General features: G+C 40.1%; 1 protein-coding gene across 1 annotated transcript in view; it reads right to left on the bottom strand.

The window, feature by feature from the left end:
- TULP4 (tubby like protein 4) overlaps positions 1 to 16,785 on the bottom strand; it is a 128,442-nt gene extending 111,657 nt beyond the window's left edge. Inside the window, exon 1 of the mRNA XM_009281556.2 lies at positions 14,494 to 16,785. Within this exon, the coding sequence (XP_009279831.1) occupies positions 14,494 to 14,745 (252 nt within the window). The 5' untranslated portion in view covers positions 14,746 to 16,785. The remainder of the gene's footprint in view (positions 1 to 14,493) is intronic.
- Between the last annotated feature and the right edge of the window lie 1,246 nt (positions 16,786 to 18,031).

Below are 18,031 nucleotides of genomic sequence, written 5' to 3'. Positions count from 1 at the left end.
ATCAGTTCATCTAGGTAGAAAGATTGGGCATCACTGGTCTAGATAAACTGCACTCCTCATCACTGCCTCTGAGAAATGTGGTATAAAATGCCAGGCTGATCCCTTGGAGTGACACCTACTGCTTCCATTGACAATGGCAAGAAGTGACAGGAAATTTCAAAACAGCATCCAGAGTTATTAGCTTGCTAATAACCACCTGAAAATGAATACAAATTGGTGAGCAGCCTTCTGTCAAACAATTATGTGATTGTCATGATTAGAGCTGTTCAAAAAAATTTCAGCTAATCAAAAATCCTCAAAAACAAGCCTCTTATTTTCAACTTAGACTACTATTGGCTCACAGAAATGGAAAATCTGTGTCTTCAATTTTATTTTAAGTCTTTTCAAGGTTTCCCCTCCCTACTTATGCCAAGTAGTGAATGAAGAAAGCAGCAGACTACTTTCTTTAAGCAGAATTATAAAGATTAAGAGGAGTGAGCGAAATGGCTTTTGAAAATTGTATTTTAAGTGAAGACGTTCAAATACTTTCAAATTGTAAAAAAACCCAAACATCACCAGACTAGATTCGTTCAAATACTTTCAAATTGTAAAAAAAGGCAAATAGAAAGTTGTCATTATCACCAGACTGGAGTACTATTTTACATAATCTAACACGCTCCACTAAAACCAGTGCTGTCCACACGAATATTTAAAAAATAATAACCCATCTTTTGCTATTGAGGAAAATTATGAAGGAAAAATTCAATTTCACAAGAATGGTAGCTAAATCTATATTGATAGAAGTTATCCACGAGTGCCACAGCACAGTATGATGGAATTGTCATTGCTAAAGAACACTTGTAAAAATAATTTGGAAAATCAACCATCTTCACATTGGACAGTGAACCCAAAAAAGCACCCTCCACAACCACCTGCAAGTATAAAGGGCATTTAAAAAGATGTTTTACCCCCTTTTTAAAGTTCACACACCTTCTGTAAGGCTTTTTATGGGCCTCTGCCTCATTCTGGCAATATAAGGGCTTTAAAATGCAGCCTTAAGGGTGATTTGTTTAACAGTAGCAACTCTTTACTCAATAAATTTGCTCCCCATGTGTATTCAAAACTCACCTCTGCTGACATTCAAGATAAAAAGTTAACACCGCAGAGTTAGCATAGTAAAGAGAAAAGATTACATGCTTTTGTTGCTTTCAAAACCAAAGGGATCTCTTTACTCATAAATTCAACAGTTCCATTATACCTGCTTAAACCCACTGGAGATACCATGTTAGACAGATGATATAGGAGAGCTAATCTACATTAACCTAAAACCCCTTGATTACTGTTGAGGATTAAGAGCTCAACTTGATTTTTCAGACCGAGGTGGTATTTGCAGTACTGGTGAGGATACAGTAAGTTTCCTGACAAACTCTGCATTTTCTCAAGCGATTCTGGAGTTAATTGACAATAAGAAACTTCACTCCATGTACTAGCCGACTTTCTTCTAGCTTTCATGCCTACCCAAGGGAGTCACACTACCATGTTTCATGTTCAATTAAATGCCTGTGATTCTCAGTCTTAATAATCACTGCAGCATATAAGTACATCACAGAATTTTTTTAGAACACTTTAAAAGTCAAGCTCAATAGGACAAGTTAGATCTAACATCTCTAATGCTATCATCAACAACAACACTGAACTCAACTATTAAAACCTCCCATTAACAGGAATCGTGTTATACATCCTCTGGGCACAATCTGCATCATTACGATTGTTCTGAAGCTCCGAACAGGTGATTTCTAAGCTGACAAACTGACGGAATCACAATGAGCTGGATGTAAAACACAACTAAAAATCCCCTTACTCTGACTGCTATACATCTAAAGTCTCAAGTTTTGAAGTTAGCTATGCTGTCCATCAAGGAATCCCTCAAGATCAGCTAGATATATACCACAAAAACACTGCACTGGTGCCCACGTGCTGTGGGGCCAAATATTACTCTGAAGATGACTCATGAAAATTTATTTTAAAATTGGCTTGTGAAATCAAATCCCCAGAAGAATATCAAGATTAGAGTCACAAAAGCAAATGCTTTAAGACCAAAAAATGGTGGCAACGTGTGTAGAATTATAGTACCTGAGCATTTAATGAAAATTAATTAATTCATCTTCACAGTTCCAAAGATAGCAAAATGATTACTACCATTATGCAGAAAATGAGAAATACGTCCTGGTTATGGTGAAAAGCTCAGTTAAAAAAACAATCCTCCACAGCCATGTTCAGCTGCCTCAACCACAGGACTTGACTTTTCTTCATGCCCTTCACCGCACACTTACTGATTTCCAAAACAAGTAATACAGAGTTTGTTAGGCAACTTTCCCTCACCCACAGGCACCATCCAGGCACTGAAGGGAAGAGAATTCCAAGGAGTCAAAAAAAAGGTCTGTGTTCAGGTAATTGAAAACTGAATCATAATATGTATGCAGCAACACATTCAAAGAAATGAACTGACATGGTAAATCAACTGTAGGTAATGCTGACATTTCATAATTTCTGATAGCTTAATGTTTCTCTCTGATACACAATGGCTGTCTGACAAATTGCTCAAGCTTTACAAAAGAAATAGGAAATACCTACATGTTGCTCCTGACATCCACCATCAATGCACAAAATGATGAACAGGACTGATATCTACTATTTACATTTAACCAACAGCTATTAAAGTTGTCATCTCTGGTTTGGATCACTCACTACAGAGGATAAAGATATTTTGACCACATCTGATAGCTGTTTATGAATCAAGGGGAATTCAGGACCTCAGAACCATAGGTCCAAGCCCAGGGCCTGGCAGAAAGTCTCATTAGAAAAGCAGCAGGCAGGCCTGCCCTCTCTCTGCCTCCCGTCCCCTCCAGGTACCCCTGTGTCTCGCATCCAAACAGTCCCAAACTCCCACCCTACCATTCAGGCTGCCCTGTTCCCCGGGGTCTGCCCATTCCCACTTCTACCGAAATCCTCAGCTCTTTGCCTGCTCTCATGGACGCTGCTACCACTTAACGTGTAATTAATTCCATATCAGATCCCTACATCAAATTAACAGAAACCCCTGCTTGAATAAATGCCAGCAAAAATAATAATGTATGCTTATCATGTGAAATTCTCTGTTTTTCAGCAGTACAATAGTAATACAGGAAACCTTACAACTTCTATGGAGTGAGTAGAAATAATGCGAATAATTCAGGTGCTGCTACTATTTGCACCAATAATTTAAAAATAACATTTTTATAGCAGGCTATTTCTAATACTACTGGTAGTAAGAGTGCCTTCAGTATTAAAAAGCTTTCAAATTTCTGTCCTGAAGATTATAAACATAAAGGACACAAGAAACTTAAAAATAACAGCTACCCAAAACCATCAAGCTTAAAATCTTTTAAGTCTAATCTTATTTTCAGACAGGACATACACTTGCGACTAAATCTCTGTGCATTTCAGTACAAAAGCGTCACGCTCAGAAACTACCTTGATAAAATATCTCAAGTAACAAAATGCCTAGTGCACAGCAATAATTTTCATCTTGGGTACATATATCAAAAAGCTGTTTCTAGTTTAGTTTCAGCCATTATTATTGAGTCTTTACGGCACTAAAAATGGGGAACTTGTAGGAAAGAAACACTGAAAGCACGTGAACAGCCATAGTAAGAGCAGACGTTATTTCCTTCAAAACAAAACAGCTGAATAGGCAAAATACAAGGACAGAAAGCTTACTCCTTTGGTTAGTATGTGATTCATGCCTATTCACAACAGATTTGAAGAATTGTTAGTTAGAAAATAAGAATATTCAAAGGTTACTATAAAAAATGCTATGCTCTCATTTAAAACAGTATCATATGTTATTGTACATCTCATCTATTTGCACATTTATCGAGCTCCATATGAATTTTTAGCTCAATATAACACATTTGTTTTATATTTTATGAAGCTAGCTGAAAGTAAAGTGTGAAACATCCTAAGGTAAAGGCCTGCTTGTATCCCTTGTAAACTAAGCTCTCTAGAGTGCAATCAACACTCCTTTTACCAATAGCAGAGCATGAGAAAGCTGTCTCATTGCATCCCCAAAACAGCTTTTTGGGATATCTTCACATGTGCACTCTTTAAAGATAAGGTCATTCCATAAGAAAGGTCCTCATTAGGGTAGCTAGAAATTACAAACATGTCTTTATTTTTAATATTTGTAATTGAATAATCAAGCCTATTTGAGTCTCCTTCCTACCTTTCTTTTTTCCCACTGACGTAATTCTCTGTTGTGTCTCTACCTGAAGAATGACCTTCATTCATTCCTTTTGGTGGAATCAGGTTTTCTGTGAAACTCAACTTCCTCTAGCTCTTTTCAGGTTAAAGGCTTTAGAGCTGTCTCTTTCCTGGGTGGAAGAACCCTCTGTCTTTCTTTTTTCCATTTTACTCAGATGATGGATTTCTTCTTCAGGAGGCTGAAACACTCCCTCTTCCTCAACTTCTCCAACGCCTCTTGCAGGTCCCTATGCTTGGCCCCCTCTCCAGGACACTACTCGACATGAATTTCAGGAGGTCACCATACGGCCAATAATCATCCTTCACTTGCGTCTTCTGCTGCTGGCCATTATCCCCTCTGGAAACTACATCTGTGGAACTGACTGCTACCTTCTGCTGACTGTCAGTGAACGCCAGATCCCCCCCACATTTGCTCAGCTTCACAAACACCAGTGTCATTCTCAGCTTGGACAACATTTCTGAGACTGGCTCTACTCCACTACGCCTGCCTCTCCTGCACATACGCAGGTACATTTACACACCTATCCTAGGCAGTGATGACCTGTTGCTGCAGGTTTCTTCACAGTTTTGCCTTGTCTCTCCTTGACGAAACAGTTACTTGCCATTTTCTCATTTTATACACAGATGAGCCAACTCAGTAATTAGGGCACTGCTATCTTGTGATACAATTTCCTCCAGAAGTTAGATCTTTCACTGTCTACATTTAGCTGTTTTTTATTACTTTGTTTTAAGCAGGGCTGCAGATTTCTATAGCTTACAACAGACTTGTGCTCTGCAGCTTCTTCTAAAACTTCTTTCCAAGGGGCATGGCTTGTGCCATCTAAACAGTTTCTTCTCCTCTTCAGCTTAGTGACAATTCTCCTTCCCAAATTCTGCTTCTTTTGTGAAGTTACCCTCACATCCAACAGCTATGGCTTTCTTCTGCATTTTAATTATCTCTGCCTATAATTCCTATAATTTTGACTATGCTCTCCAACTGCTTGACTACTTGGATTATCATCTGGATTTATCCTCAGAAAAATGCTCTCTGCCTCTTCTAGCACATCAGTTTGTTCCCTCATTTTAGCCAAACTTGAATGGCTTCTCTCCACACTTTTGCATATTTAGCACTTCCTGCCCACCTTCAAGATTTGTGGTTTTTGATGTTGCTCCACCAGTTTAGGTGCAAAGGATTTCACATAGATTTACAAACAGATTTTACAGAATCACACAATGGTTGGGGTTGGAAGGAACCTCTGGAAGGTCCAAGCTCCCTGTTCAAGCAGGGACACAGAGTTGGTTGCCCAGGACCATGTTCAGATGGCTTTTGAATATTTCCAAGGATGGAGACCACACAACCTCTCTGGGCAACCTGAGGCAGTTGCCCTCACAGTGAAAAGTGTTGCCTGATGTTCACAGGGAACCTCCTGCGGTTTAGTTTGAGCCCAGTGACAGAGGCAATGGGCACTACTGAAAAAAGCCTGGCTCCATCTTCTTTGCACTCTCCCTTCAGGCATTTATATACATTAGTAAGATCCTCCTGAGCCTTCTCTTCAGGCTGAACAGTCCCAGCTCTCTCAGCCTTTCCTCATATGTGAGGTGCTCCAGTCCCCCCATCATCCTTGTGGCCTTTCATTGAACTCTCTCCAGTATGTCCATGTGTCTTTTGTACTGGGGAGTCCCCCAGAACTGGACACACTCCTCCAGGTGTTGTCTCACCGGTGCTGCGCAGAGGGGAAGGATCACCTCCCTCAACCTGCTGGCAATACTTCTCCTAATGCAGCTGAGGACACCGTCTGCCTTCTTTGCCACACGGGCACATTGCTCACTCATGTTCAACTTGGCATCCACCAGGACCCCCAGGCGCTTTTCTGCAAAGATGCTTTCCAGATGGGTGGTCCCCAGCATATATTGGTGCATGGGGTTCTTCCTCCCCAGGTGCAGGACTTTGCACTTCTTGTTGAACTTCATGAGGTTCCTGTCAGCCCATTTCTCCAGTCTGTCAAGGTCCCTCTGGATGGCAGCACGACCCTCTGGCGTATCAGCCACTCCTCTCAGTTAGGTGTCATCTGCAAACTCACTGAGGGTAAACTCTGCCCCATCATCCAGATCATTAATGAAGATGTCAAACAGGACTGGACCCCGTATTGATCCCTGGGGTACACCACTAGTCACTGCCCTCCAACTAGACTTTGTGCCACTGATCACCACCCTCTGGGCCTGGCCATTAAGCCACTTTTCAATCCACCCCACTGTCTGCTTATCCAGTCTGTACATCAACAGCTTGTCTATGAGAATCTTATGGGAGACAGCGTTGTCTGCAGAGAACAACCAAAATTGCCAAATCAGGCTCCACCAACGCACATCTTCCACCAACCTGAGAACCCTGCTGTTAATCAGGGCAAGGGGTGTAAACTCCTTCCTGCCAGTGTCCCTTTTGAATAAGGGAATAAATCCACTGTACTTTGCACCTTCATTACATTCTGACCAGGCTAAACAAAGCTGTGTTTTCTTCATTAATGAAGTCATCTATGTACATTTCATTTCCTTAAAATGCAAAAAATTGAGGAATGCATAAGGATACTATTTTCCAATATACTAATTTGTCAAATAATTCCAGAACTGGAACATCACAATTCTATTTTGAGAACTTAAAACCAGCGCTTCTTTTTGAAAATTCACAAAAAATTCCCCAATTCAACTTCATTTTCATTACTTCCTGTAACATTTTTGTTATGCAGGTGGATTACTTCTCCTTAAAGAAGTTCCTAATGCAAAGAGAATACTGAGAACTCCCTCAGAAGTTCACACATGTTCATAAAAGATTGCTATCAGCGCAGAGATGCTGGTTGCCCAAGGAAAAGTGCCTATAAAATTTCTTTTGTCTGTCCTACTACATTCTAGCTCTACTTGATAAGTAATTACTTGGTGCTCTATGTTCAATTATATTGTGAAATGTTTATGGTTTGTAATGGGTATCTTATCTGCTCAGACTATCTGTAATTTGATTAATTCCTCTGGGAACTGTTCAAACCGAGGCAGCGCCCTTAATGATTATTATGGCTCAGAAATGCTATCATAAAACCTGATTTCTCCACTATTCAGATGCTCCGTATGTATGTATGCATAAACAAGGCCTTCAGAATTACACATTGAGTTGTGACCTTCCTTATTCAGAAGATGCTCCTATTCCAAGCTTAGGTATCAACTGTTAGTAGTAATCTCACCTATTCACTACATCCATAGGTCCTCATCATTAAACTTTTGTTAAAGCAAATGCACTTATTTTCCTTGAACACCCAAATTATCATGCTGAACAACTGCTCCTATTCAGAGCAATAGAGTATCTTCACCCCAATTCAAAACGCAAGAAATGTCCCTTGGGCATATCAGTATCTTGAAATATGCACGTTGTTATCTTTCAACAATTTAACATGAATAAAAGCTTAGGGTTCATTTCTGATAAAGGTGAGTTTGATTCCACTTCAAACTTTTTTGAGTAGAATTATCTAACAACAAAACTAGCCACGCGTTATAGCACAGTAAAATGTAAAACCGCATTGATGACCTGCTTACAAATATAATTAGTTTTATTTAAAAGCTGACAATACTGTTCTCATGTTACATACTCCTCTTTTACCCAGCCTTGAGGGATGATTTTCTAGATGCTTATTAAAAGAAAAGAGAAAAACTGTAATTTAAAATTTTCCTGAGCAGATGACCTATCCTTTGCAGGAAACACACTGCGTACACATGATGTACAAAAGCAACTTTCAAGAAGCACATCAGTGCAGCACTACCAACTCTCATTACTCAACTACAGTTGTAGCAATATTGGGTGGTTTGCTTCAAAGCCACGTGACTGTGTAAGAACAAATATAATTTTGTACCTCAGTAAGAGGAGAGTGCACTGAGCAGCCAACCCTCCCTGAACTTGGAGAGCTTATAGAGAGGCTGGGGTTCTGAGGCAAATGAAAGAGACAGACAGACAGACAGAAAGGGCCAAATCTTTGTGGAAGTAGAAGCTGAGTGTGGCTGGAACAAACAATAATACAAAGGAAAGATAAAAGACACATTGAAAGTGGTCACACTTCTTAGAATGAACAAACTATACAGAAGGTGTACCAGTACAGTTTAGGCCATACTTTGGGGTTTGCACGCTGATATAGGGCACAGAAATGGGAAGCAGCAGGACTGCTATTCCGCAGTTAAGGGAAGCGGATCAATGCCTTCCAACTTCCAGCTCCATTTATTTTCTTTGCTAATTCTCTTAAGAGAAGGCTATGAAAGACACTTCTTGCATGCCACAGAGCATATTTAAGCTTCATCAAAAGTTTGATTTAAAAGTAATTATTTTAAAAGATCGGAAAGAAAAAGACTAACAAAGGGGATCAAAATGTATTTTGGCTCTTTTAATACTTGCTTTAAGAAAATAAAGCACTCAAGCACCCAGACCAAGTGCAGAGCAGACAGTTCAAGAAGGTAAAATAAAGAACCTGCATGAAATCCCAATGTGTTTGTTCTTTCTGAAAATAACTAGTGAGAAAAGCCTGGAAATACTAGTCACAATACAAATTTAACAGAGCCAGCCCAGTCAGATGCAGGACCTATTCTCCTGCAAGTAACTTCCCACAGAAGCACTGCCTCTCTCTGCAGCACTATTTTGCTATAGCCATAATAGTTTAAGGACAGAGGAAGGGCATGGTTTGTAGACAGATTTAGTGTTGCATCAGCTAGCAGGGTTGTACAAACTAGGCAAGCTTTCAGAAATACAAGTCCTTCTTCAGAACTTTGTATGCCCAAAAGCTTGTCTGTCTTTTCCAATTATACTAGCTTGCTTTAACAAAAAGGTAATATTTCTGCCAACTAACCTTGTCCTGTCTTCTGTGTGCAGTGACAGAAAAGAATGACATATGATCTGCAGTACCACTGCAGTTTACATCAGTGCACGTCTGGTACCACTGAGGCTTCTATAGCCAAAAGGCATCATTATGGTATCGCTTTACCTCAAGATTCCTTAAGTGTGCATCAGTAACAACTGTTCCAGACATGTCTGAAGGCAACAATTGATATGAGGTACCCATGCTGACAAGACTCACATGCTGACTTGTTTTTTCTGTCCAGGAATCATAATAAAAATCACATTTAACATTCAAATGCTAGTTACAATTAAAACAGACAAAGTTTTCAGGAAAAAAAAAAATTCTGTATTTTTTTCTATATTTTTATCAGTAACACTACAAACCAAGAAACACTGCTGAAAAGGTTTATTTGTTTGGTTTTTTAAGCGTATTTCCTATGCAAGGAATAGACTTCTGGAAAGAATCTGCTCTGCCAGAGTTGCTCAGAACTTTCACATACAGGCTCAAAAAGGTGGACAGAATAAAGAATAGCTTTCTTTTTAAAACAGGAAAAACGATTTGTAACCTCCTTCCACTCTAAAACAAAACAAAACCAAGAACTGTGCAGAGACTTCCATAACTAATGTAGTATGAAAAGCAACATTTATTGAGTTAAAGGACGGGACGGCATTCCTTTGAAAAGCTGTAACTAAAAATAATTCATTTGACAGTCCAGCAAGAACTGTGCAGAGACTTCCATAACTATTGTAGTATGAAAAGCAACATTTATTGAGTATTTTTAAAGGACGGCATTCCTTTGAAAAGCTGTAACTAAAAATAATTCATTTGACAGTCCAGCTGAGATATGTTTATGTCCCTATCTACTTCTAAATCCTGCGCTAAACAAAACAGGGTGGGTTTTGCAGCTGCAGTCATGCACTTAGGACACTCAAATAACATCAAATGTAACTAAATGAGCAATTTACTTTATGTTTACAGTAAAAAACCTCTATGCATACTCAATAATGTATTCAGCATGTTACTTAATTCACTGCATCAGAATTTGCATATTCTTGCACTACTTTTTAATGCTTCAGTCCAGCAATTAGCATACTGAATCTTATTAAATATATCAAAGATGTCTTTTTAGTTAGCACAGCGAAAAGAAAAATATACACCTGCAAAACATTTTTTTAAACACTAATAATTTAAGAAACATTAAGTGCCATAGGAACTGTTACCACCTTAATACACTAGACACAACAGAACCCATTAAGAGAAATACCTACAGTGGCACCATCCAACAAATTTGATTTGCAGACATCCTGTACGTTTTTCACTTGGAAGGGAAGATCCCTGTAAGGCTAATTGAAACCCACCGAGGATAAATTTGGGCTTTTTTTCTAATTATCTTTCATATATCCCCTTGAAAATCTCTCCCCAGAAACCTCAGGATGGACCAGAAGCTGAAAGTCAGTGCCTCCGTGGTATTATAAAAAAAAGGTTCAGCCTGGCATGTTTCAGAGCCTAGTAATCACACTGAGTGAAACCCTGACCTTGCTGAAGTGACCAGATATTCTTCATTTAATCCTTAATTTATCACAGAAATAGTAAGAGTCATAAAAGGAATGTGCTCAATTCCTTTTTTAACACTGTCTCCCAGTGCAGCCAAGGAAAGTCAAGTTAGGTCAAAATCAGACTTCTAAATTTCACTCTTTAATTTCTGCACAGCACTGCATTTACACATGCAGGGGAGGGGAAGGTATTTTAGGCCATCACATTTGTGCTCCCTGGCTGCTAATTCACACATTATGGTACAATGGCACATCTTCCTTCCAACCTTTCTGCCAGGCTTAAGAAACCCACTGAACACCAGCCTCCTCCAGTTTGTTCTCCCAGACCAAGGGAAATGCTCCAAAGCCAAACTGAACCATGCGCCTCTGCAGTCATTCACATCTGCTCCGTCCACTACCTACCCTCACGGAGACACCTCCCATCCCATGGCCAGAGATGCAAGGTGTTCCGACAACACACAAAACACGTCGTAGCTGCACAACTGCTGCACAACACACATTTCCCCTTCCTTCTGCATCAAAGTTACTTCTGCCTTTGATATGTGCCCATTTAAATTTTCATTTTTAAAATGCTGAGCCTTACGTAAATGAGATTCAGGACTGTAAATGCAATGCCGAAGTTAAAAAAAAGATCTATCACAAAATGCAGTATTTTCACCTCTTGCCACAGAACAAATGGAATATGCTTATTTTAATCCCTGTAGTTCTCCTTAGAAACTACAAAAAAATGAGGTTGTTAATTAAAATAATATGGCAGCCACTTCCTAGTTGCTAACTCTAAAAACCAGCCTTGAAGCAATTGTAAAAACACAAGCGTGGCTTATGCTACAAAGCATTTCATTCTCAATTATTTTTCAGTGGAATGAGTCATTCGTGGAGCAAAGCGGTGGAGCAAGTCCACCGCTGCAGTATGTGTGTCAGTAATTCAGTCCTGGGGATTCTTCATTCTTATTTGTTCTGATATGCTACAGGTGTGCTATTACAGTCAAAAAAGGAGCTGTGTACCAAAAGGAGGTTTCAGTGAATCTCTTCAGCAATCATAAAAACATAGCAAAAATACATCACTAGCATCCACCTTCATGACCCGCTTAAAAATAGTTTCATGTTCTTGCCAAAAGCACAACACTGCTGCATTACCTTTTCCAGATTTTTACCCTAAAACTGAAATACAATGTACTGCTCTGCCCCCAGCATATTGCTAATTGTACCCCAAATGGAAAGCATTTAGCTTCTGTATTTTCACCTCCTGTGCTCTGTTCATTACAGCATTTCACACGTTATAACTGAATGCATACTAACATTAAAGCAGCAATGTATGTCAGGAAAGCAATAAACTTGACGTGTCACCCTAGCCTTATCCCAGAGAAAAATATGTAGAGGTATAAATCACCATTTCTGAGAACAAGACAATACAATATGCTCCTAGAACTGGTCAGTGAAACACACAGGCTCTTAAAACTTTAAGTCAATCACATCCCTTTGGGCACATTCTGTACAACAAACGTAGCTTTAATCAGACACATATACCAGGATATGCTTGCAGAATTAGCATTTTCCATTGTATAACGTGGTACACAGAAGAGACAAGGTTGCTGTTGGCTTGCTTTTTAACATGAGAATGGGAAAACAAACCATTTATTACTTCTTATGCAAATATTAGCAATAAACGGTGCTGTCCAATGTTTTTTCTCTTAAAGAATGTTTCAACAGACAGATTTAGAAGGAAAGGTGTTTTCTAAAGAAAAAATCTTGTTGTCCATTCAACTATATAGCTTTAACAACTAACAAATCCTGTTTAATTCCTACCAAAATCAGTAGGATTCTCCTATAAAAGGATTACATTCAGTAAGCCTGGTGAAGAGTGTTGCATAACACACCATCTTGTAAGGATGAACCTTCACCTACACAGATGCTCAAAAAAATACGCCAGCAGGAAAATCTGATAGCAGCCACAGACTCATCACAGGAAGCTAAATGCACTAAAGCCATTTCTGACACATTTTTGACCCCACCATACCAGTTTTCTAGTGCCTTACAGAGAAATGAATTGGCAGTCTCTATTCTGGTCATTCACACATTTTCTGCTATCAGGTAGATTATTTACAGAAACACTACTCTCTATTAATGAAAAGCTTGACCCAGCACATTTTAAGTGCCCAAATAAAAAAAAAAATTTCAAGCAGAACATTTTCCTTTGAGAGTCTCTCTCATGCCAATCACTGTTAGGTGAAAAGATGCGCAAACAGCACAGCTCAGTCCACACAGCAACGATGCAGTGACCCAGAAAGAGAATCTAATGGCCAACTGAGTAAACAAAGCAAAACTAGCCAAAACCAAAGGGCAGCATGCACATCAGCATCTTCTCCACTTAACTGGCACATACTTAAACCTAGTCTCGTATTTCCACGTTCTGCAACAAGACTTCACATTCCCATAAGCACCACTTCCTCCATTGTTTCAAAGACACATATTATGCAAAAGGAGAAAAATAGGTGCCCAGGTTCACGGAAAAGTTAAGGAAGAAAATATGGAGAAATAAAAAGTGATCATTGTATCACACATTTAAAAATAAAACACAGTTTGCAATTGAAAATTACACTGACAACTAGAGATGGCTCAAAACAAAATGCTGGATTCAAACATCATTCTTCCCTTTGGGAAAAGGTGGCTGTAATTTTTTGAATGAACCTGATACAAATATATACATGAATCTGTCTCTTGTCTATAAATATAAAAGTCTGTATAATTTACAATACACCCATGCGCCTGCATATAGACAAAGTCTGTGGAAGCAATTATTTAAGACTAAATATTTATCCCCTGCTCCCTTTTTTCCTTGAGAAGAGGATTGTTATTAATGTTAACACAAGAACCAAAACCACCCACCTCTAAATCTTTGGTGCGGCTTATGTCAAAAGGGCAACGTATATTAGAGTCCCAACGAGTAAGTAGCACAAAAGAGAAGAAAAACCACATTGTATCTTTGGTTTTAATTTCAGTACATACAATGTCATTCCATCCACTAACCTAAGAGCAAAGCTTTGATTTGGACAGATACTTTTCAAAGAGCACATCCAAACACAGCCTAACTAAAAAGCAGAAACAAACAAAGCTCAAGACACTCTGTATGCTACTGGGCATCATCTGCGCTTTCCATGAAGCATCATGCAGAGAAAGAGATAGGTGCCAGGAAGATGGTAAAGCACAGCTGAAATACCAGCTTTTACCAACAGATTTATCCCTTTCAGAAAAAATAAATGGAAAAGTTTTTGTATCGTTGTAGTCAGGACAATGCCTTGCACTCTGAAGTTACAGTATTTTACTGCAGGGCATCTTAACATTTTTTCTGAGAAGTCCCACTTGCCCCTTTTTCTAACAAAAAAGTTTTTCTAGAGACGACAGCTATCCCCTGCCATGGGCCATTCCAGTTTGCAGCTTCTGAAAAACTGGCAGATTTCAACTGAGCTCCTCTCCCACTCCCCTGCCTTTCCATTAGTCTTCCACGCCAGACTTTTAACACTGTAAAAGCAGTCAATTGTCACAACTTTTAACTCCCTTAACACACATTTATTGAATTTGCCCAGAAACTGGGAGGTGCTGGGGAATGAAGGAGAAAATAGGCCAAACCAAAACCACACCCATTTCCAGAGAACTTCTCCATCATCAGCCTCATGCACTTGAACTTACTAGAAAGTTCCCAATCACATTTGGGTCAGTTCTGAGCCTCCTTCATACCGCCCTGTCAAATTTCAAGCAGAAATACTACACAAAAAAGATTGCTATCATTTCCTTTAAAGTGTAACACACATTTTGCTTACCTCGCTGTTGTGGCCCCTCAAATTGAAGTTGATTCTCTGAGGGGTGTTCCGGTCCCTCCTGCAATGGCTGGAAGTAAAAGTGACGCCTACAACTCCTCTGCCATTGCCTGTTGCCAACCAGCCTTCCTCATAGTACCGCCTCCTGCACACCGGTTTCTCCTTCTCACTTTTGGGGACTCTCCCTTTCCAGGAGAGGCAGAGGATGTTGGAATCGCTGCAAAGAACAGGCCCATGTTCCACTGCTGCATACATGCTTTTTAAATATTTTATTTTTTGACATAAGAAAGTAATATGTCTAGTGCACAAAATTTAAATCAATTTTTTTTTTTATTGATAAGACTGACCTGGGATAGATCATTGAAAGGGAGGAGGATGGGGTCAGTGTTTATAAATATCCACCAAATGCATAGTGAAAAATTCCTCTATAAAAGATGATGGCAGTTGGCTAAGAAAAAGTAACACTTAAAAAAAAATTCAGGTTCATTTTTGTTTCTGAGTCTGTAGAGTGAGGGTGCACTTATCCTTTGGAGAAACAGCTACTTCATAAGAGGCGCTCAAGAAATGGTTAAGTCATCTTTTTGCTCAACTTGATATAATCTTTATACAGCCTGAGATTCCAGTTTAGCGTAATGCAATTCCAGAGACAAAGAGTTGCAAATGTGTAGGTTTCAAGTAACTTAAGGCTTTTAAGATTTCCTCCAGTCAGATTTTCTTCAAAAGTTCAGTTGCAGAAATTTAAACACACGCACATACATATATATGTATATATATGACATTCATCTTTTCCAAGCTGCCCTCTGGCATATCTTTTCCATCTGATGTATTTCTGCTGCTAAAGCTGAAAGAGATTGCATAAAGGGAAAAAAAGGCACACAAACCGTGCGAAACAACAGACCCGAACTTGTGCAGGCACTGGTGTGCCAGGCCAGCTGGGAAATCCCTCTTGGTACTGAACCGCTCGTTGGACTCAAAAGTTTTTGCAATCCAAAGCCAATCCAATTTTCATTGCAGCACTTTTTTTCCACCAGAGACCCAACACAGCCTGAACTGTTTATCACGCTATCTTGCCTGCTTTCCCACTTTTTGCTGCCACACACGAATGAAAAAGAAACCCCCTCTTCATTTATAGCAGAATCAAAAATGCTCTAAAGCTTTTAGCTTTCAAAGCAGATAAGTTTGCCTCAGGTGAACCATGAAGTTCTCTCTCCTTCAAAACAGGCTAAAATGTCAAACTGTTTTTCCTTTACTTTTCCCTTTTTTCTGCTACAAGGAATCACAGACTTTTCATCCTACCGTAAAAAACAAATGCCAGAATTAAAGCACATCAAGTAAGCACTCTTTCAAAAATCTTCTAAAATTCAAGGAAGGAAGAAATATAATCATCTAAAAAAGAAAGAGAAGCAGCATTAAAAATCTGACTTCCTGGGTTCACTATTTCTCTAGGTATTTTCCTTGCTTGTTTGATCGGATCTTTCCTTCTTGATGCTTGTCTACAGCACAGATTCATAGTTCCAGACACAACATTTGCAGCTGTACAAGAAGGAAACATATGAAGTATTCCAATCGTTTTATTTGAATAACATTTATGAGCTCAATTAATTAGTATTTATACCACACTAAGTGAAAAGAGGAAAAAAGGAGAGGGAGAAAGAATATGCAAGTTTGATGACCTGGTTAACTCAAGAAGGATGACGAGGTTTGCTCAGTTCAATGCCCAGACTTGTCCCATAGTTCCTCAACTTATTTACTTCCAGTCATCATTACTCAACATGTGGTCACGATTTATTAGTCCATTCACAACCTATTGAGCCCAAAGCAAAACGTGCCAAAGACCATACATTATTCCTCTGCAATAACAAAATCCGTTTCCTCTACCCTCTGTATTCTTCTGTTTCCCTCGCAGCTATTGATTTAGATTGTGGAGGTATTTATTAGGCTTTTTCTGTGCAGAGGGTGTTTTTTCTTCCTCTTCTTGCAAACTTTTTTCACCAGTGAAGACCATGTGGAAAGTTGAACATTACTGGCAGGTGTCTTTCCATGGGTTACTGATTCCTGTGCTGTAAAGGTGCTCCATCTGGTTCTCAAATTAATTTTCATCAATTGCAAAGCTCTCAGGAATATGCAAGAGTAAGTCTATGTGATGACAAAAACATGTGCGTTTTCATGTACATGCAGTGCACACACCAGCTCACTCAATCTGGTACTCAGAGCTGCATCTGCCTTTTCAGTTTAGCTGTGGTAATCCTGTAAGACGCCCATCATTCAAAGCTTGAAATCCCTGGATTCTTCCAACTCTGCAAGACAAAGCACACACACATACAATAAAAGAAAAAAAGTTAATAAAATAAGCCACAAAATGACTTAAAAGATACAAGGACTATTGTTACAGTAATCAAAGCATTATGATTAAGGATTTTATATTGGACTCCTATAAAATATCTGTATCATATAGATACCTGCAGTATTCAGACACACACACATATGTATTTGATACACACACAAATACGAACGACAAAATTTTCTTTTTAACTTCCAAAGTTCCCAAAACTTTTCACAATTAACTTGTATAACTGATGAAATATATCCAGGAAGGACACATTGCGGGGGGGGGGAAGGGAAAGGAAGTTTCTTTTGGCCACAGTCACTGGGGCAAACTCTTAAAGATTCCACAACTTCGGAGCGAGGGCAGGGAAGGGAGGTCTCAGTGATAGAGCAGACACAGTTAGACCCTGAGGCACACAAACAGAATCACAGAATGGCTGAGGTTGGAAGGGACCTCTGGACATTATCTGGTCCAATCACCCTGCTGAAGCAGGGTCACCTAGAGCCAGTTGCCCAGGACTGTATCCAGGTGGCTTCTGAATATCTCCAAGGATGGAGACTCCACAACCTCCCTGGGCAACGTGTGCCAGTGCTCAGTCACCCTCACAGTAAAGAAGTCTTTCCTGATGTTCAGAGGGAACCTCCTGTGTTTCCCCCCTGCCTCTGGTCTGCTCACATACAAGAGCAGCCCCCAGGGAGCACGAGCGACCGGGAGCACGGCGAACAGGGTGGGCAAACAGGGCGTGGCGCGTCAGAAGGGCGTGGCGCGGCAGTTCGCGCAGGCAGGGCGTGCAGGGAAGGCAAGTGGGCAAGGTATGGTCCCCCTCCTGGCTCTAGAGGCCAACTCAACTAGTAGTCGTCGCCTTCCCAGAAGAGGACTAGCTATGGTTTCCACTCGGCCGAAAGCCGTCGCCAGAAAGAATATGGCGACCCAGACGGAGCCCTCACGCAAGCATACAGCTGTCCAGGTCTCTGGCCGCAGGGAGTGCCTGAGGCTGTAACTTGTACCGGAGGGCAGCAGAGACACCACCTGTGTGCGGTGTGACCAGGTGGATGATCTGCTCAGCCTGGTGGCAGAGCTGAAGGAGCAAGTGGAAAGGTTGAGGAGTATCCGGGAGTGTGAGAGGGAGATAGATTGGTGGAGCCGCACCCTACCGTCCCTGAGGCAAAGGCAGCAGATGGAGGCTCCACAAGAAGCAGAGGATCCCCTGCCCTC

The sequence above is a fragment of the Aptenodytes forsteri genome, unplaced genomic scaffold (assembly GCF_000699145.1).
Source record: "Aptenodytes forsteri isolate BGI_AS27 unplaced genomic scaffold, ASM69914v1 Scaffold82, whole genome shotgun sequence".
Lineage (NCBI taxonomy): Eukaryota > Metazoa > Chordata > Aves > Sphenisciformes > Spheniscidae > Aptenodytes > Aptenodytes forsteri.
This window is presented reverse-complemented; position numbering and strand designations above follow the sequence as displayed.